This window comes from Anomaloglossus baeobatrachus, chromosome 7 (genome assembly GCF_048569485.1).
Source record: "Anomaloglossus baeobatrachus isolate aAnoBae1 chromosome 7, aAnoBae1.hap1, whole genome shotgun sequence".
In the NCBI taxonomy this organism is placed as follows: Eukaryota; Metazoa; Chordata; class Amphibia; order Anura; family Aromobatidae; genus Anomaloglossus; species Anomaloglossus baeobatrachus.
The window spans coordinates 132,855,847-132,877,269 of NC_134359.1; the positions used below are offsets into that span (position 1 = coordinate 132,855,847).

The following is a 21,423-nucleotide window of genomic DNA, read 5'->3' on the forward strand; positions in this document are numbered from 1 at the left end:
GCCAAGCAGGGTAATGTGTGTGGAGTGTGAGGTGGGTGGAGCCAAGCGGGGTCGGGGTAATATGTGCGGAGTGTGAGGTGGGTGGAGCCAAGCAGGGTAATGTGTGCAGAGTGCGAGGTGGGTGGAGCCGTGCGGGGCCATGTGTGAGGAGTGCGAGGTGGGTGGAGCCGAGCGGGGCCATGTGTGCAGTCGGCGGAGTGCGAGGTGAGTGGAGCCTAGCGGGGCCATGTGGCGCTGAGGAAGTCAGTGCCGGGGACTGCATGGCTGGAGACAGGTGACTGTGTATGTGTGTGTGTGTGTGTGTGTGTGTACATGCCGAGTGCAGGAGGGGCGGAGCCGAGCGGGGAAGTGTCGGCTCCCTGCACACATAACCAGGGTAAATATCGGGTTACTAACCAAAGCGCTTTGCTTGGATACCCGATATTTACATTGGTTACCAGCTTACCGCAGGCTGCCAGTGATGGCTCCCTGGACACTGTAGCTGTAAAAAGCCCTGCTTTTGGTGATCGAACCGTTCTCGAACGTAACTCGAACTGTCGAGCTTTTAGCAAAAAGCTCGAGTTTGATCTCGAGCACCCCCAAAATCACTTGAACATGAAATTGGCGAACCTCGAACATCGCTCATCTCTACCAGCAACCACAAAATGTCTCCAAATAAAAGTGGAATTTATTTGTGATGCCCTGGACTAGTCAGGTCGTCACAGGGTTCTGCACAATCTTTCTCTCCTCGTGCAGGACTCAACCCCCATGGTTCTGGGTCCCCATCTTGTGGTGCTGCCTCCACCAGCATTCACAAATCCTAGTGACACCTTGCACCACACCTGCCAGGCACACCAGTGGGCTGCTTAAGCTGGAATAGGGCCGCCCACCAAGGGGTCAGGCAGGCAGGTGGGAGGTGACAAGACAGTTAAGTGGTAGCCCTCAAGCAGTGAGGAGCTCAAGGAAGCTGGGAGTTGGAGCTGCCAGGGAAGAAAGTATCTTAGGTTGCAGACGGTGGTCTGGATCTGGAGGAGTCGGAGACCCGGTCGCAGAAGGTTGTGACTGGGTGCTGGGATAATCACGGAGGACAGCCAGCAGCCACAGTTCAACAGCTGGGCTGGGACCAAAGGCACGTCGGGGTACAAGGACCCTAGGTCGAGAAGAAGCTGCAAGCAACCCGGCAATTAACCTTCGGAGGACAGGGCCTCTATGGACTGTTCTCACCAGCTCAGAGATCGGGGGCACTAGCGCAACGAGGGGGATAGGTCTTTCCAAGAAAAACAGCCCACTGAAATCCCAAGCATGAGCCCCTGAGAGCAAGCTCCTTTGCTAGCCACAGCAGGTAGCGGGGCCCAGAAAGCTTCAGGCTGACGGGCCACAACAGACCATCTAAATCTAGATGCCAGGAGAGAGGCCACAGACCATTAGGCGTGCCACAGGGGACGAGACCCACACTAGCTCCCCTCAGGAGACAGCGGCAGTCAGAGACAAGGTTTACTACGTTGTCAGTATCTGAATTCTTCTGAGTGAGTACCTGATTAACCCCTGCAACTGGCGAGCCTGCAAGCCCCTGCATTCCCAAGGCACCATTCAGAGGCCCGGGGTAATCCCTACCCGTGGAGGGTCACGTCATCTAGCTGCCCCACTCCATCGCCCGGGTGCTCCCAACGGCAGCGGCGGTACTCCCTGTTATCGCACACCACGGGTGGTGTCACAAACTATATCTCCCCTGTAAATAGCCCCTTCTGCATTTGAGTTTGGCCCTCTAGCCCCCGGGTCCGGAGACCCTCGAGCCATGAGCAATCACCCCCAGATCTGAGCGGTTCGACTGCAGCGGGGGCAGCACACCTCCATAGAATTAACAAAAGGCAATTTGCTGCCTCTGTGGCTGACACTGAAGCACATAAAAAACCCTGTTTAAAAATCATTTTTTTGCCTATTAAAACTAAAATGCCCATGTCTTTGATATGATGGGTTGTTGCAGTGTAAATCCAGGCTAAATTCATAACCAACATTGCACAGTGACTATTTTTATGGTTGCTTTAAAAACACCCTAAGGCCGGGGTCACACTAGTGTACATCACCCTAAGGCCGGGGTCACACTAGTGTACATCACCCTAAGGCCGGGGTCACACTAGTGTACATCACCCTAAGGCCGGGGTCACACTAGTGTACATCACCCTAAGGCCGGGGTCACACTAGTGTACATCACCCTAAGGCCGGGGTCACACTAGTGTACATCACCCTAAGGCCGGGGTCACACTAGTGTACATCACCCTAAGGCCAGGGTCACACATTTTCCTCCCTGTGTTTTATAAATATTTTACCTCATAGAAAGAATACTTTGAGATTGCATGCTGTAATGTTTGTATACTTTATTACTTCTTTCCCTGCCCAAGAGATGTGGTATGATCAGACCATGTTCCTGTACGGTCAGACACGGCCATTACACAGCACATAGCAGGGGCACATATATAATATTATCTCAGCACAGGAACAGTTTATTTAAATACATCCAATTGTATAAATGTTGATTATTCTAAGATCTATTGATTAAAATCAACTTTAAAATGAACGTTGTTCATGGGAAAACCTCTTTAAGCTAAAATAAATTCAGCCTTCTGTAAAGTTTTTCTGTTTTGGAGTAATGCTTGTGTAGCAATCTGGCAATTGAAAATGATAATGTATCTGTATTGTAAGAGTAGACTGTATGCGGCATGGCGAGGCGGATCACACCGCAGAACATGCTTGATCTGCACCCTCCGATTCAGCGCGTCTGCATGACTGATACTCAATTTCACCTAAAGTCTAGAAGATTAAAACTGCTCAACTCACATCAGTTCACTTACTTAAAGGATAGTGAACAGTGAAGCATGGCCTCTTTCACGGGCTGCAGAGCAATGGATGGGATCCTGACATGCACTACATTTCTGACATTGATATCTTCTGGCTGGAGAGGCTTCCATAGATCCAACTGTTGGGAAATAATAATAATAAATCACACATCACGCAGTTTATGAACGGAACAAGGCACACAATGAATGATACCTAGGAATGATGTTCATTAGTATTCAGCATGTAGAAGGACAAACTGAGATTTACTGCACTACATGCATGCATGTCTAATTACTTTCTCTCCACATTAATTACTCTATGTCTGAAATTCACCAAAAGCCAGGTGAATCTGCAGTAATGAGGTCTGAAAAAGGCTCTGTGGTAGAACTCTGCACATTTACCAATGTTTTAACCTGACGTTAAATATGGAATTGATAATTATATTTTCACCAGTATCTAACCCCCTAACCATGCTGTCAAGTGGGAACTTCACCATGTCCATTATTGAGTTATATTAAGGAAACATGGCAAAATATCCCATAAAATGCTATAGATTAATTCATTTATTACCTCCAAATGTTCCTCTAGTATTTCTGCAGCTATTTTACATTTAGGTTCAAAATTAAACCAGTTCTGTTTTAGTCAGGCAGAGGTATGTGCCCCTAGTATTTTACTCCTATGTGACCACCTAGAATAGGAAAATAGCACGGGAGCAGCCATTAGTCGATGATAGCTACTTCATCCGATGTGCAGACATCCGTAATGAATTCAGAAAAAAATTAGGAGAATCAGGGTGATCTTGAGCTGGCCTTATCGTAGTGTAGGGTCATTAGGGTTGGCTTTAGGGTATATTCACAATAGGGTATATTCATAATGCAGGGATTGCAATCGCATCTGGGCCTTGGAGACTTAAGGCCCCATTACACGCTATGATATATCTAACGATATCTCGTCGGGGTCACGTCGTTAGTGACGCACATCCGACATTGTTTGACATATCATAGCGTGTGACAGCTATGAGCGACTGTGAACGAGCAAAACTACTCACCTTATCATTGCTCATTGACACGTCGCTCATTTTCAAAAAAATCGATCGTCCTTCTGCACGCCGGTTGTTCATTGTTCCCGAGGCAGCACACATCGCTCCGTGAACTGCAGCTTAAGGCCCCGTTACACGCTACGATATATCGGGTGATATGTCGTCAGGGTCACGGATTCCATGACGCACATCCGGCATCGTTTGACATATCGTAGTGTGTGACAGCTACGAGCGACTGTTAGTGAGGAAAAATACTCACCTTATCGTTGCTCGTTGACACGTCGTTCATTTTCAAAATATCAGTCACATTCTTGGATGCAGGTTGTTCGTCATTCCTGAGTCAGCACACATCGCTCCGTGTGACACCCCGGGAACGATGAACTGCAGCTTACTTGCGTTCCGCCGGCAATGCGGAAGGAAGAAGGTGGGCGGGATGTTATGTCCCGCTCATCTCCGCCCCTCTGCTTTTATTGGGCGGCCGCTGTGTGACGTCGCTGTGACGCCGAACGTTCCTCCCCCTTCAGCAAGAGGATGTTCGCCGCCCACAGCGAGGTCGTTCGGGAGGTAAGTACGTGTGACGGGGGTTACCGACTTTGTGCAGCACGGGCAACAAATTGCCCATAACGCACAAACGATGGGGGCGGGTGTGATCGCACATGCGAATGCACGATAAATCGACGCATGTAACGGGGCCTTAAGGGGGACTAAAAGGTTCCTTTACCACATATGAGAAGACAATTACTATTAAAAGGTTTGACCAGCCTACAGTCATCCTGTGTGACTGCAGAATTGTGAATACTGACAGTGTGCGGTGTGCGTGCTATCAGGATTCTCCAGTGATGAGGCAGACAGTCATGTGTCCATAAATATGCAATATGCATACTACTGAGAACATTCTGCGTAGATTTATCAGGCCTTGCAAAATTCAATTGTATTGAGCTATTCTGCACACGTGTCAGCACATGGCTGCATGTAAGCAAATTGCATATTTGCGGTCATGTGCCCCCCAACTCCCGGCACTAGAGGATCCTGACGGCATGCACACTGCACACTGTCAGAACTCACAAGTCTGCAGTTACATAGAGTGTCTGCCGATTGTATCCCAAGGCTGGACGTGGACAACCCCTTTAAAGACCCGTGATAGTTGGAGCCTTGTTAGAGATTTAGAATTAGGGCCCACAAGCTTCAAGTAATTCCACTGGGTATGATAGTTGTCAAAGAAGTATTGTCACTTAATGTACTATAATTGTCATGGCAACATTGATTTTGGCATGGAGATCATTGTGGTTGTTATGGAAGAATTTTTTTATTGGAAAAATAGGCAATCAAGACATTTTGGTTGTCATGGTGGCACTGTGACTGCCATGGATGCATTGTGCCTTTCATGAGGGTATTGTAGTTGACATAGGTGCATTATGACTGGTTCAAGAGAGATTTGGCAAGATAAAGTGAGATTTGGTAAAGACGTGAAAGTCAGCCCCACAGCTTGTGTAAACCTTCATGCCAGTCTGGACTAGATGGAATAAAGAGAAGTGATTGACTAATGTCCGATGTTAGATTTCTTAATTTTTTTACTGCATATGAAAAGAAATGTATCAACCATTATCTATTATGATAAATATTATTTGGTTAAAAGAAAAAGGTTGTGGTACTGTTTTAGCCAGTTGAAAAATGATTGATTGCTCACTGAGAGCAATCAATCAAATATTATTTGGTTACGTATCGCTGTATTTCACAAATAGTTTATACATATGTAAGATGGAGACAAATTATCTGGGAGTGGGGTTAAAGTGGGACAAAGATTGTTTCTATTGTGTTCTAAATTTACATGAGCAATGCCTACCACACAAACACTCATAAATCACCAGATTTCCCGATGTGTCAAGCTGTACAAAGGGCTGGTAAGACGTAGTATAGCGTATTCCCCACTAGGTGTCAGCAGAGTAGTGAAGGAGAGTCAAAGTAACACTGTAACAGAAAGGAGACTGAAGTACAGTAGAGACTTCAGCAGGCAGTTCATAGGCAATCCACCAGGGGGCAATACAGTAGTCAAGCAGTCAGGGTCTAGCCAACAAAGTCAAGTCACTGCAAAGCGAGGATCAAAATCAGGTCAGAAAAAAGAAACCAAAGTCGGATGCCGGGAGATCAGGTATGCAGAGGGAAACACAAAGGGCACAAGGAACAGAAGAACGGAGGGTGAGGAGACACAAACACAGGGAGGAGGATGAATGAGGATGGGTAAACAACTGACAGGAGCAGGAACTCAGGGACTAGGGCAGACAGACGAACGGGGGTGGGTACAGGTCAGGGCACAGTAAGAAGGAGTCAGATCAAACAGGAACTCTCACCAAAGCAAGTCCCATGCTACAGAGCAAAACGTTAACCAGCACAGGAATGCAAGTGCAGCGACCAGATATAGTGTCTCCTGAAACCAGAACGAGGCTGATGGGAGTTAACCTTTGACATGACCAGGCCTCTGTTATATATGTGGGCTAGTCGTATGATGCTTCAAATGACAGGGTCACAAAGACTCTATTCCCGTCATATTTTTGTATCATGCTGATTTACACTGTATTATATGTATGTCCAAGAGTGCCTTTCTACAGGTAGATAACATTTGGAGGTGACGAACAGCTTCAGGACATTAATGCAGAGCTGCTCAATGAAATTTTATTTTAGTCAGCTTTCCTCCTATTCTTCAACTTTAATTCCTTTAAGTGTGAACTTTACAAATTGAACTCATAGGTAACATTCCACAGGGTAGTCCCCAATAGATGTGGTTAAAATAGATCTGGGTCTGTGAAAGGTAGCTACAATATGGTCCTTGAATCGGTGGCCAAAAACAGGATTAGGAGCTTCCCATCCAGTCCAGTAGTACCCTGCTTTGTGGTGAGAGGCAGAATTCATTTGTCTGTAGAGGGGCCTCCTCTTTTTTTGGAGTAGGGCTAGTTACATTTCAAACTGAGGGAAGGGAAACTTAAAAATTCTTTGTTATCTTCTTTTAGCCTTCCTCTGCTTTGTGGGCCTCAACCATTTTCATTTTCAGAGTGCTAGGCAGCTGCTTAGAAGAACCCATGGCTGTAGTTTCTTGGATTAAGCTTAGAGGAGGCTTGGTTTTTATAAAGCTGTGAAATTTGTGTCACCTGGCCTTTCCTGATGATAGTGAACAAGGCATAACCTTAACAGGTTAATTAAGGTCTGAAACCTTAGTCAAAGTTATCTGAGCACACAAATCTCCAAGGGTATCCAAACATTTGCACTAGCCAATTTTTCTTTTTGTAATTTTTGAAATTTATAAGATGAAAATATTTTCTTTTTTTTTTTGCTTAAAATACAAAAGAAATGTGTCATCTTTAACTTTTTGCCTTTAGAGATCACAATAACAGTAATTTTGACCAGGGGTGGACAAACTTTTGCATATCAATGTAGCCTTTATTCTATAAGGCTAGTTTCATACTTGCGTTGGACGGGATCCGTAGCATTGCGTTGTGTGACGCATGCAACGGATGCGTTGCATATAGTGACACAACGCATGCTACAGATCGTACAAAATAACTCAATCCGTTGTAGTTTTTTTTCCTTGTCTTTACACATCTGAGCATGCGCAGTTGTGTAAAGACAGCTGCGTTAACGGAATCCGTCAAATGACGCATTCTAACGGAATCCGCCACCATAGGCGTCCATTATAAAAACAACGGACGCCTAACGGATTCCTGCAGGTTGCGTTTTTTTGACACTCCACCAAGCGCAGAAAAACGTTACATGCTGCGTTCCATGAGCCCGACGCAGCGTCAAAATAACGACGCTGCGTCGTCCAGCGGATGCAACGCAGACACTTGCGTTACAGTGCGTCGTCCATACAAGTCTATGGAGAATAGCGCAGTGCGTTAACGGACTGCGCTATTCTCCACAGTGACGGAATGCGCTGAACGCAAGTGTGAAACTAGCCTAAGCTGGTACTAAAGATGAGCAAACCAAGCAAAATTAGAATTTGACTGTTTGCATGCATATTTCTGGGAGATTCGAATTGTCGAGAAATTATTCTCTGTGAATTTAATGTCCCTTATTATGCTCTGGGGTCTCTCCATGTGCAGAATCATTCCTCGTAAGAGACGGAAATCCCAGCCTAGCGTGAGACACCTGGGGATTTCAGTGCTCGCAGCGGTGATAAGATGTGATGAGGAGTCAAAGAGGTATTTTTTTTACATTTTTGTTTACTTTTTTAGGGTACATTCCCACAATGAGCTCTTGATGGGTTTTAAATTTAGCTGAATTTCTGCACCTATTCTGTAAATTAGGTTACTTGCATTATTTGCTTTGATTTTTTTTTTTTACATTTTTTGCATATGTCTTTGTTAGCTTTTTTAAACATGTGTTTTTATCTCGTCTTTGGCGTTGCATTTCTTCTCTGTTGCTGGTTCATCACGTTTTAAACAAAGCTGCTTTGTTTTTAATACTTCCTGGTATTTGGCTTTGATAGAACTTTATTGATACAGTCATGTGTGGATTACATGTGATATTTTTGCATTTACACAGCAGAAACGCACTAACAACGCATATGCATTTTTTACCTGAGTTTTTTCTGCATCTGATTCAAGTTAATTAGGAAAATCTGCATATAAAACTCAGCATCACAGCAAGAGAAATTGACATGTTGCGGATTTGAAACACGCAGCACAGGTCAATTTAGGCCTTGTGCGCACTAGGCGTTTTTGCCGCGTTTTTAGCGGCGATTTTTACCGCGTTTTTGTGCTGAAAACGCAGTGACATTGCTTCCCCAGCAATGTCTATGGGTTTTCAGAAGTGCTGTCCGCACACAGCGTTTTTTTGTAGCTGCGTTTTTGTGGTGACCACAAAAACGCAGCATGTCAATTATTTCTGCGTTTTTCACTGCGTTTTTCACCCATTGAGTTCAATAAGATGTTCAACAACGCAATGAAAAACACATATAGCTGCGTTTCTATGACTAAAAACGCAGCTATAAACGCAAGGGGTGGGTACTAAAGTGACGTGTACAGGAAGAGGATTCCTTCTGTTGGTAAACACAGAAGCATGAATCCTCCCGGTACCGTCACCGCTGCTTCCACAACCCACCCGGTGCCATGTCAGCTCCGTGCGGCGCTATGTCTGGGCGGGAGGTGGAGGCAGCGGCGAAAACCAAAGTGAACAGTAGAAAAAAAAAATGTCATATATACTCACCTGTCTGCAGGGTCCCGGTGCCATGCCCGCTCCTGTCCCGGTCCCGCCGCTCTGGCTGTGTGCAGTCTCCCCGGGGCACGTACGAAGCTTGCAGGACCTGGCCGTGGATCACCTGATGCAGTCACCTAACGCATCAGCTGATTGTAATTCTCGCGGTGTCGCCGGCTTTTTCGTTCCCGGGCCGGCTATCAGCTGATCCTGCCGTCAGGAGACTTCATCAGCTGATTACCGGCAGCTCCTGCAGCGATGGGACAGGATCAGACTCTCAACCGATCTCTCCAGGAGCTGCCAGTAATAAGCACAGACGTGAGTATTTATTTATTTTTATTTTTTTTGCACCGATGCATCAGCTGATTGTATAATCGGCTTTTATACAATCAGCTGATGTGTGATGTGATGTGCTTCAGCCCCTAGAGCCTGACACATCATCTGATCGCTTTGCCTTCCAGCAAACCGATCAGATGATATTGGATCCGGATTTTATTTCTAATAAAATATTTTTCTGTGTGTTGTGTTTTTTTTTTTATCATTACTAGAAATTCATGGTGGCCATGTCTAATATTGGCGTGACACCATGAATTTCGGGCTTAGGGCCAGCTGATAATATACAGCTAGCCCTAACTCCATTATTACCCAGCGAGCCACCCGGCATCAGGGCAGCTGGAAGAGTTGGATACAGCGCCAGAAGATGGCGCTTCTATGAAAGCGCCATTTTCTGGGGTGGCTGCGGGACTGCAATTCACAGCGGGGGTGCCCAGAAAGCATGGGCACCCTGCACTGTGGATTCCAATCCCCAGCTGCCTAGTTGTACCCGGCTGGACTCAAAAATTGGGCGAAGCCCACGTCATTTTTTTTTTTAATTATTTCATGAAATTCATGAAATAATTAAAAAAAAGGGCTTCCCTATATTTTTGGTTCCCAGCGGGGTACAAATAGGCAGCTGGGGTTGGGGGCAGCCCATACCTGCCTGCTGTACCCGGCTAGCATACAAAAATATGGCGAAGCCCACGTCATTTTTTTGGGGGGCAAAAAACTCCTGCATACAGTCCTGGATGGAGGATGCTGAGCCTTGTAGTTCTGCAGCTGCTGTCTGCTCTCCTGCATACAGTCCTGGATGGAGGATGCTGAACCTTGTAGTTCTGCAGCTGCTGTCTGCTCTCCTGCATACAGTCCTGGATGGAGGATGCTGAGCCTTGTAGTTCTGCAGCTGCTGTCTGCTTGTCTGCTCTCCTGCATACACTAGTTCTGCAGCTGTCTGCTCTCCTGCATACAATGAACATTTTAGGAAATGACATCAGACCTTTTTTTTTTTCATCAACAATCTTTAATGGCATTGTGCACTGATTAAAAACGCAGTGAGCAAAAACGCAGCAAAAAACGCATCAAATCGCGGTAAAAACGCATGCGTTTTTATCGCGGTTTTTTAGCCGCGGGTGCATTTTTTGAGACAAAAACGCACATAAAAACGCAGCGTGGAAAAAACGCCTAGTGCGCACATACCCTTACACTGAGTAAGAAAGAAGCAACGTGGGCAGGAGATTTCTATAAATTGGATCCACTTTGCTGGAACTGTAAGACATTGAAGCTTTTGAAGCAGAAAAAAATATCTAGTGTCAAAAACTCATTGTGGGCCACAGCCTTAAAGGCATTCTATCAGCACGTTTTTTGTTACTTCATCTGAGAGCAGCATGATGTAAGCAAAGAGACACTGAATCCAATAATATATCACTTATACTGGGTGCAGCCGTTCTGACACAATCAAAGATTTTATTTAAGCAAAGCAGCAGAGCTTCAAAAGCAGCCCACACAAGGCTTTCAGTGTACATTTCCATAGACAGAAACTGCTAATCAAAGAAGGGGGCAGAGTTGGACTTGCGGTCATGTGCTTCTCAGTCAGACTAATGATAAAGCTAGGAATCTTAACCCCTTAACGACCGCGGGCAGTAAAATTACGTCCTAGCGGTCATAACGTTACTGCCCGTGGTCTGCCGCCGGCAGCATGCCGCAATCGGCGCACATCTCAGCTGATTTTCACAGCTGAGATGTGTGCCTGCTAGGCATGAGCAGAATCGTTATCTGCTCGTGCCGTTTAACCCCTGAAATGGCGCTGTCAATATGTGACAGGGCCATTATAAACGCAATCGCGGTAAAGTTTTACTTACCGCCCAATACCGGAAGTCACGTGACATGATCACGTGATTTCCGATGATTGTCATGGTAGCACAGGGTCATGTGATGACTCCTGTGCTAGACATGAACTACTTTCACTTTCGCTTTCCACGGAGGCCAGGGAAGCAGGAAGTGCACGTATCTGCTGTTTACAGCTGTGTACCTGTGATCAGCAGATAGTGCAGAGCGATCGGACTGCTTATCGCAATAGCCCCCTAGGGGGACTAGTAAAATTAAAAAAAAAGTAAAAAAAAAAGTTTTAAAAAATTAAAAAAAAAAAAAAAACCATAAAAGTTCAAATCACCCCCCTTTCGCCCCATTGAAAATTAAAGGTTTAAAAAAATAAAAAATATACACACATTTGGTATCGCTGTGTTCAGAAATGCCCGATCTATCAAAATATAAAATCAATTAATCTGATCAGTAAACGGCGTAGCGGCAAAAAAATTCCAAACGCCAAAATGATGTTTTTTTGTCGCCACAACTTTTGCGCAAAATGCAATAACAGGCGATCAAAACATAGCATATGCGCAAAAATGGTATTGTTAAAAACGTCAGCTCGAATCGCAAAAAATAAGCCATCACTGAGCCATAGATCCCGAAAAATGAGAACGCTATGGGTCACGGACTATGGCGTAAAATGTGCGCCACTTTTTTCAGACAAACTTCCAATTTTTTTTTAACCCCTTATATAAAAGTAAACCTATACATGTTTGGTGTCTACAAACTCGCACTGACCTGAGGCATCACACCCACACATCAGTTTTACCATACAGTGAACACAGTGAATACAATATCTCAAAAACAATAGTGCTATCGCACTTTTTTTGCAATTTTTCTGCATTTGGAATTTTTTTGCCATTTTCCAGTACACTATATGGTAAAGCCTATGGTTTCATTGAAAGGTACAGCTCGTTCTGCAAAAAAATGAGCCCTCACATGACCATATTGACTGAAAAATAAAAAAAGTTACGTCTCTCAGAAAAAGAATGGCGAAAAAAAAACGGAAAACGAAAAATCGGCCGGTCGTGAAGGGGTTTTAAACTATCCTGATTTTTGTTTTGCTTCTGCCTTTGGCACGTGGGATTGGTTGCAGCTGTTATATGTCTCTATAATGGTTGTGAGTCTCACAACCATTCCAGGTGAGCGGTTTTCCTATTAAAAGTCACCATCTTTTACACTGCTAAGACCCTATTGGGCTCCTTATATCCACAGCTTGTTTCCAATCAAAGAAGGGGGCAGAGTTGCACTTGCACTCATGTGCTCCTCAGTCGACTAATGATAAAACAAGGAAGCTTAACCCCTTAACGACCGCCGATACGCCTCTTAACGGCAGTAATTAAGGGTACTTCTTCCGATCCGCCGCTTTTTTTACGGCGGTCGGAAAGGGTTTAGCGCCCCCCAGAGTCAGAAAATCTCTGGGATTTCAGTTATCGGGGGTACCTGAGACCCTGAAGATTATGATTCAGGATGGTATTTCCGGTCCTCGCTGAAGTGATCACCGGTATACACCGTATACCGATGATCACGTTACAGTAAATGACAGTAAAAAATTATTTATCTCCCACCTGGCATGATCAAATATGTCAGATGGGAGATAAATCTCCTCCCCGGTCCCCTCCAGTCCCCTGGTGTCGCCACAGTGTCCCCCCTGACCCCCAACCCCCTCCCGAAAATCCAAGATGAACGCGCGCACAGCAGCGCACCGCCCGCATTTTACCCTTTTCCTCTGATTTCTGTTGCATGTGTCATGACACATGCGACAGAAAACTGCTCCCCAGGCCCTGCAAGGTCACCCCCTATTTCCCCCGGTGTTCCCCGGTGTCCCCCGTACCTTTTACAGCATTCATCCACCGCGATCCCTCCTCCTTCACAATGCACGCTGGTCACATGTGCAGAGCAGCTGACAGCTCAGCTTCCTGCTTTCAGAAATGCTGGCTGCTGCTTGCACTCTGCAGCTGTGACCCGGGGAGAGTGGGTGCAGATTCTTTACACCCACTCTCCTCACATGGAGGGTCTGCACTCCTAGAAAATGAGGGATATGTTCCCTGAACGTGCCCCCCATATTTTAGAAGATCAAGAATCGTCGTGGAACCTCCAAAATGGATTACTGCAGACCCTATTTTTTTTTTCTTTTCAATAAATTGGTGAAAGAGGGAATGTTTTGGGGAGTGTTTTTTCAAATTTTTTTTTTTTGGTGGCAATTTTTTTTTAATTCCTGTCAATTAGTTATGTCTGGTATCAAATAGACGCCGTGACATCACTAACTGCTGGGCTTGATGCCAGGTGACATTACACATCTGGTATCAACCCCATTTATTACCCCACTTGCCACCGCACCAGGGCAACGGGATGAGTTGGGGCGAAGCGCCAGGATTGGCGCATCTAATGGATGCGCCACTTCTGGGGAGGCTGCAGCCTGCTATTTTTAGGCTGGGAAGAGTCCAAAAACTATGGCTCTTCCCACCCTGAGAATACCAGACCCCAACTGTCAGCTTCACCTTGGCTGGTGATCTAATTTGGGGGATCCCCACGTTTGTTTTTTTAATTATTTATTTATAAATAAAAAAACAGCTTGAGGAGCCCTCCAAATTGATCACCAGACAAGATGAAGCTGTCAGCTGTGGTTTGCAGGCTACTGCTGTCTGCTTTACCCTAGATGGCTATCAAAAATAGGGGGGACCCTGCGTCATTTATTTTAATTTTTTTTTTTGGGCTAAATACAAGGCTAGGCACCCTTTAGTGCCACATGAAAGGCACTAAAGGGCGCCAGCTTAGAACAGGCAAGGGGGTGGGACGTTATATATGTTTGACATCTATCCATTTATCCATTGTAGCATTTTAGGCTATGTGCCCACAATCAGGGTTTGCAGCGTTTTGGGCGCAGAGTGTTTTCCCTGCATCCATAACGCTGCATTGTGCAGTACAAGCACAGTGGAAGGATTTTTAGAAATCCCATGCGCACTGTGCTTCTTTTCTCCGCAGCATAAACTGACCTGTGGCATGGCTTCCCCAGCTTCAGCATGTCAATTTATGCTGCGGAGACAAGAGTGCTTTCTGCACGTAGAATAGAGCTAAAGTCCACAGCAGCCTGAACCAAATCGTGGGCATGGGCAGCTGCGTTCTCCCATGGACAACACTCACATCTGTGTAGGAAGGCTGACACTGTGTACTAGATGCCGTGTCGCTGGATCATGGCCACATAGCCTAACAGTGAGAATATTGTTGCTACAGCAACATTTTTGTGAAGTACCTGTGGATTCAAAATGCTTACTATACTCCTGAATAAAATCCTTGAGGGGTCCAGTTTCCAAAATGGGGCCACTTGTGAGGGGTTTCTGATGTATATGTGCTCAAGAGGCCCTGCTAATGTGACATGGTGAGCGCAATTTATTTCAACTTTTCCAAAATTCAAATGGTGCTCCTTCCATTCCAAGCTCTCCCATTTATCCAAACAGAGGTTTTTGGCCACATGTAGGGTATCCCTGCGCTCACAAGAAATTGTATAACAACCTGTGAAGTCCATGTTTTGTTTTTGCCTCTTGAAAAAGTGAGAAATGTGATGCTAAATCCACATTTTTGTGGAAAAAAATGAAAATTTTCAATATGGCAACCTAAGCTTATCAAATTCTGTGAAGTATTTGTGGATTCAAAATGCTCAATATACACTTAGATAAAAGCCTTGCGGTGTCTTGTTTCTAGAATGGGGCCACTTGTGGGGTAAATCCACTGTTTAGGCACCTTAGGGGCTTTCCAAATGCGTCCGCTAATTATTCCAGCCAATTGTTCAGTCAAATGGCATTTTTTTTTCCTTCCGAGCCCTGCTGTGCACCCAAACAGTTGATTTCCACCACACATAAGGTATCAGCATCCTCAGGAGAAATTGCACAATAAATTTTATGCTGATTTTTTTCCTTTTACTCTTGTTAAAAAAAAAGCTATCTGGTTGATGTAACAATTTTGTGGTAAAAATTTATTTTTTTTATTTTCACAGCTCAATATTATAAACTTCTGTGAAGCACCTGGGGGTTCAGGGGACTCACCAAACATCTAGATAAATTCCTTGAGGGGTCTATTTTCCAGAATGGGGTCACTTGTGGGAGACCTCCACTGTTTAGGCACCTCAGGGGCTCTCCTAATGCAACATGGCGTCCGCTATTGATTCCAGCCGCCAATTTTGCAGTCAAATCGCACTCCTTCCCTTCCGAGCCCTGCCGTGTGCCCAAACAGTTGATTTACACAACATATAAGATATCACCAAACACAGGAGAAATTGCACAATAAATTTCATGGTGATTTTTTTCCTGTTACCCTTGTGAAAAAAAGCTACCTGGTTGAAGTAACAATTTTGTGGTAAAATTTTATTTTTTTATTTTCATGGCTCATTGTTATAAACTTCTGTGAAGCACCTGGGGGTTCAGGGTACTCACGAAACATCTAGATAAATTCCTTGAGGCCTAGTTTCCAATATGGGGTCACTTGTGGTGGGTTTTGCTGTTTACGTACCTTAGGGGTCCTCCAAATGCGACATGGTGCCCGCAATCTCTTTCAGCCAAATTTCCTTTCCAAAATTCAAATATTGCTCCTTTTGTTCCAAGCTTTCCCATTTGTCCAAACAAAGGTTTCAGACCCCATGTGAGGTATAATCGTGCTCATAAAAAAGTGGGTAACAAACGTTTGGGTCAAATTTTTGGAATTACCTCTTGAAAAAGTGAGAAAATTGATGCTAAAGCAACATTTTTGAGAAAAAAATGACAATTTTCAATATGACAACGTAACGTTATCAAAATCCGTGAAGTACCTGTGGGTCCAAAATACTCACTATACCCCTAGACAGAAGCCTTAAGGGGTCTAGTTTCCAAAATGGGGTCACTTGAGGGGGGTTTCTGCTGTTTAGGTACCTTAGGGGATCTGTAAATGCAACATGGTGCCAGCAATCTGTTTCAGCCAAATTTGCTTTCCAAAATTCAAATATTGCTCCTTTCGTTCCAAGCCCTCCCATTTGCCCAAACAAAGGTTTCTGACCACATGTGGGGTATCAGCGCGCTCATAAGAAAGTGGGTAACAAAGTGTGAGGTCCAATTTTTGGTGTTACCTCTTCAAAAAGTAAGAAAATTAGTGCTAAAGCAACATTTTTAGATAAAATGTTAATTTTTATTTTTTTTCATTCCACATTACTTTCATTCCATATTAGTTCCTGTGAAGCACCTGAAGGGTTAATAAACTTCTTTGATGTGACTTTGAGTACCTTGAGAGGTGCAGATTTTAGAATGGTGTCACTTTTAGGTATTTTCTGTCACCCAGGCCTCTCAAAGCCACTTCAAATATGATGTGGTCCCTAAAAAAATAGTTTTGTAAATTTTGTTGAAAAAATGGGAAATTGCTGATGAACTTTGAACCCTTCTAACTTCCTAACCCCAAAAAATTTTGTTTAACCCCTTAACGACCTTTGACGTACTGGGTACGTCATGGTGACATGGTGCTAAACGACCCATGACGTACCCAGTTTGTCATGGCTAAATCGGGGTCCTGGAGCCCCGGGGAGTGAAATTTATTTAATTAAACGGTAGATTCGGGAAGGAGGGGACCTCTGCCTGACCTCAGGAGGGGTGGTGCCTCCTCCCCGAACCTACAGAAGCTGTGATTGGCTGACGAACGCCGCTCAGCCAATTACAGTCACTGTAATGTTCCAGCCATTGAAAATGGCTGGAACATTGAAATCCAGCCCTGATCAGTGCTGCTGTAGCACTGGCCATTGGCTGGAGCTGGGTGATCGATGCTTCACCCGCCCCCAGCTCTGATTGGAGAGACCGGTCTTGTGACCGCTCTCTCCAATCAATGTGGATCTGCGGCCTGTGACCGTCCCTGGAAGCCGAGGAGAGCGGTAAGTTGCTGTCCCCGCCGCCCGCCCCTGTCCCCGATCGCCCCGCCGCTGCTCCCGATCCACCGCTGTCCCCGCCGCCACACTCCCGATCCACCGCTGTCCCCGCCGCCGCTCCCGATCCACCGCTGTCCCCGGCGCCACGCTCCCGATCCACCGCTGTCTCCGGCGCCATGCTCCCGATCCACCGCTGTCCCCGGCGCCATGCTCCCGCTCCACCGCTGTCCCCGCCGCCGCTCCCGATCCACCGCTGTCCCCGGCGCCACGCTCCCTATCCACCACTGTCCCCGGCGCCACGCTCCCGATCCACCGCTGTCCCCGGCGCCACGCTCCCGATCCACCGCTGTCCCCGGCGCCACGCTCCCAATCCACCGTTGTCCCCGGCGCCATGCTCCCACTCCACCGCTGTCCCCGCCGCCGCTCCCGCTCCACCGCTGTCCCCGGCGCCATACTCCCGCTCCACCGCTGTCCCCGCCGCCGCTCCCGATCCACCGCTGTCCCCGCCGCCACGCTCGCCACTGTCCCCGCCGCCACGCTCCCGTTCCACCGCTGTCCCCGGCGCCATGCTCCCGCTCCACCGCTGTCCCCGGCGCCATGCTCCCGCTCCACCGCTGTCCCCGCCGCCGCTCCCGATCCACCGCTGTCCCCGCCGCCACGCTCGCCACTGTCCCCGCCGCCACGCTCCCGTTCCACCGCTGTCCCCGGCACCATGCTCCCGATCCACCGCTGTCCCCGCCGCCACGCTCGGCACTGTCCCCGCCGCCACGCTCCCGATCCACCGCTGTCCCCGCCGCCACGCTCCCGATCCACCGCTGTCCCCGCCGCCACACTCGGCACTGTCCCCGCCGCCACGCTCCCGATCCACCGCTGTCCCCGCCACCATGCTCCCGATCCACCGCTGTCCCCGCCGCCACGCTCGCCACTGTCCCCGCCTCCGTCGCACCCACCTGTTTCAGCCGCTGCTGCCCCCGAATCGGCCCCCACTGTTCTCGATCGGCGGCCGCCGCCGCCTCCTTCATCGGCTGCCCCTTCTCCATCGCCACACCTCCTATCCCTCCATGTGCTGCAAGCCCCCTCCCCCAACATTACAAACGTTTGTGAAGCCTCCAGGGGTTCAAAGTGCTCACTAAACAGCTAGATAAATTCCATGAGGGGTCTAGTTTCCAAAATGGGGTCAATTGTGGGGGAGCTCCATTGTTTAGGCACTTCAGGGGGGTCTCCAAACGCAACATGGCGTCCGCTAATAATTCCAACCAATTTTGCTGTGAAATGGCGCTCCTTGCCTTCCGAGTCCTGCCGTGCGCCCAAACATTTGATTTCCACCACATATGGGGTATCTGCGTACTCAGGAGAAAATGCACAATACATTTTATGGTGCATTTTTTCCTGATACCCTTGTGATAAAAAAAGCTACCTGGTTGAAGCAACAGTTTTGTGGTAAAAAAAATTTTTTTCTTTTCACGGCTCAACGTTATAAACTTCTGTGAAGCCCCCAGGGGTTCAAAGTGCACATCAAACATCTAGAAAAAATATTTGAGGGCTCTAGTTTCCAAAAAGGGGTCACTTATGGGGGAGCTCCATTGTTTAGGCACCTCAGGGAGTCTTCAAACCCGACATGGCGTCCGCTAATGAGTGCAGCTAATTTTGCACTCAAAAATTCAAATGGCGCTCCTTGCCTTCCTAGTCCTGCTGTGTGCCCAAACATTTGATTACCACCACATATGGGGTATCTGCGTACTCAGGAGAAAATGCACAATACATTTTAAGGTGCATTTTTTCCTGATACCCTTGTGATAAAAAAAGCTACCTGGTTGAAGCAACAGTTTTGTGGTAAAAAAAATTTTTTTTCTTTTCACGGCTCAACGTTATAAACTTCTGTGAAGCCCCCAGGGGTTCAAAGTGCACATCAAACATCTAGAAAAAATATTTGAGGGCTCTAGTTTCCAAAATGGGGTCATTTGTGGGGGAGCTCCATTGTTTAGGCACCTCAGGGAGTCTTCAAACCCGACATGGCGTCCGCTAATGAGTGCAGCTAATTTTGCACTCAAAAATTCAAATGGCGCTCCTTGCCTTCCGAGTCCTGCTGTGTGCCCAAACATTTGATTACCACCACATATGGGGTATCTGCGTACTCAGGAGAAAATGCACGATACATTTTATGATGCATTTTTCCTGATACCCTTGTGAAAATACTAATTTTTATGGCTAAAGTAACATTTTTGTGTTAAAAAAGTAAAATTTTCATTTTTTCGTCTACATTGCTTTGGTTGCTGTGAAGCTCCTAAAGGGTTAATAAACTTCTTGGATGTGGTTTTGAGCAGAGTGAGGGGTGCAGATTTTAGAATTGGGTCACTTTTGGGTATTTTCTGTCGCCTAGGTTTCTCAAATCACTCCAAATGTGATGTGGTACCTAAAAAATTTTTTTTTGTAAATTTTGTAGGAAAAATGAGAAATTGGTGATGAACTTTGAACCCTTCTAACTTCCTAACGGAATTTTTTTTTTTTCAAAAATTGCGCTGGTGTAAAGTAGACATGTGGGAAATGTTATTTAGTAACTATTTTGTGTGACATATCTCTCAGATTTATGGGCATAAAATTTCAAATTTTGAAAATTGCAAAATTTTCAACATTTTCGCCAAATTTCCGAAATTTTCACAAAACATATCGGCCTAAATTTACCACTGACATGAAGTACAATATGTCACGAAAAAACAATCTCAGAATCGCCAGCATCCGTTGAAGTGTTCCAGAGTTATAACCTGTCAAAGTGACACTGGTCAAAATTGCAAAAAATGGCCGGGTCTTTAAGGTGAAAACAGGCTGGGGGCTGAACGGGTTAAAAAATTGTGCTTATGTAAAGTAGACAAGTGGGAAATGTTATTTATTAACTATTTTGTGTGACATAACTCTCTGGTTTATGGGCATAAAAATTAAAAGTTTGAAAATTGTAAAATTTTACATTTTTTTGTCAAATTTCAGATTTTTTCACAAATAAAATAAACAAAAAAATCATCCTAAATTTACCTCTAACATGAAGTACGAAAAAACAATCTCAGAATCACCGGGATCCATTGAAGCACTCCAGAGTTATAACCTTATAAAGTGACACTGGTCAAAATTACAAAAAATGGCCTGGGCATTAAGTACAAAACTGGCTTCGTCCTTAAGGGGTTAAACTAACATTGCAGGTAAACAAAAACACACTTTGTGATAAGAGACACAGGGCTGTGATCTATATATTAAAGGTAAGGTCTCACATTTTTTAATTGATGTATTAATAATAGTGATTATAGAATCAATTATTTTTAATACAAAATTAAATTTGCTGTTTATTTAGTTTTTATTTAATTTTATATTTCAAACACTGGGGGCTGCCATCTTGGATTTGCTTTGTGTAATGACAAATACAACAGTCCCTGTGCATAAGAGATAGTAGTCGGCATCCAACCCTATCTCCTGCACTGTGTCTACTTCCTGCTGTGACCTGGACATGCCCCATGGGCTGTTCAGGTTACAGCTCTGGGAGGAGATCACTGCCATCTCTGTAGAGCAAAGAGCGTCTACTGTGTGGCTGTGTGCTCTACTGTTCCCTTGAGCATGGTGGTGGTAGCGGTGATGGTGATCTGCGGCTGATCCTGGTGTTGTACTGTGGAAGTCGCGCTGCAATCATCACACCCCCCCAACGTGTACTCACCTGAGGCCTTCGCTCCCTCCCCCCCGTGTGTGCTCGCCTCGGGCCTCCACTCCTGGCAGCTCCTCCTCACTGATCTGTGCTCTGATTGCTGACAGGAGGAACAGCCAAGACACCTGGCTGACAGGAGAGGCTGCCAGTGTAGCGCCCCTGAGACCCTCAGGGCACTACAGGGAACTGCATCCTCTTGGAGATGCAGGACCTACCCCCTGGGACCTGGAGTACCAGTGCCTTTTTCCACCAAAACCCAATCTAAATCCTAGTTCTCCTCTCCGCACTGGGCATAGAGGGTTAACCACGTAAGTGGATGGTCAGCATGGGAACGAGTCCCTGAGTATAGCCATCCTGGTGGGAGGGGTCAGTCAGTCAGAGAGGAGTCGAGAGTTGAGTAGCACACAGGAGAGGTGTGCGGATGTGCCTGAGCTGGGTCCGTGTAATGATGACACCGGGGGCACAGGAGAGAGGTCGCCAGGATGGGTACCGAGATACCGCTGGGACCGGAGCACGCACGGGGCACAGGGCCCTAGGTCAAGAGTGCCGGGGACAGAGCAACCTGGGTCACTACATTGGTACTGGTCCTCCTGGGAACTGAACCAGCAACCTCTGGGTCCACAGTGAATAGAGACTGTT

At 46.2% G+C, this 21,423-nt stretch overlaps 1 protein-coding gene across 3 annotated transcripts in view; it reads right to left on the reverse strand.

Moving 5' to 3' along the window:
* Positions 1–21,423, reverse strand: part of CPO (carboxypeptidase O) — a 417,896-nt gene that overhangs the window by 147,605 nt on the left and 248,868 nt on the right. For all 3 annotated transcript variants that reach the window (XM_075317717.1, XM_075317718.1, XM_075317719.1), the window contains one exon: positions 2,829–2,953. In XM_075317717.1, coding sequence (XP_075173832.1) covers positions 2,829–2,953 — 125 coding nt within the window. The remainder of the gene's footprint in view (positions 1–2,828; positions 2,954–21,423) is intronic.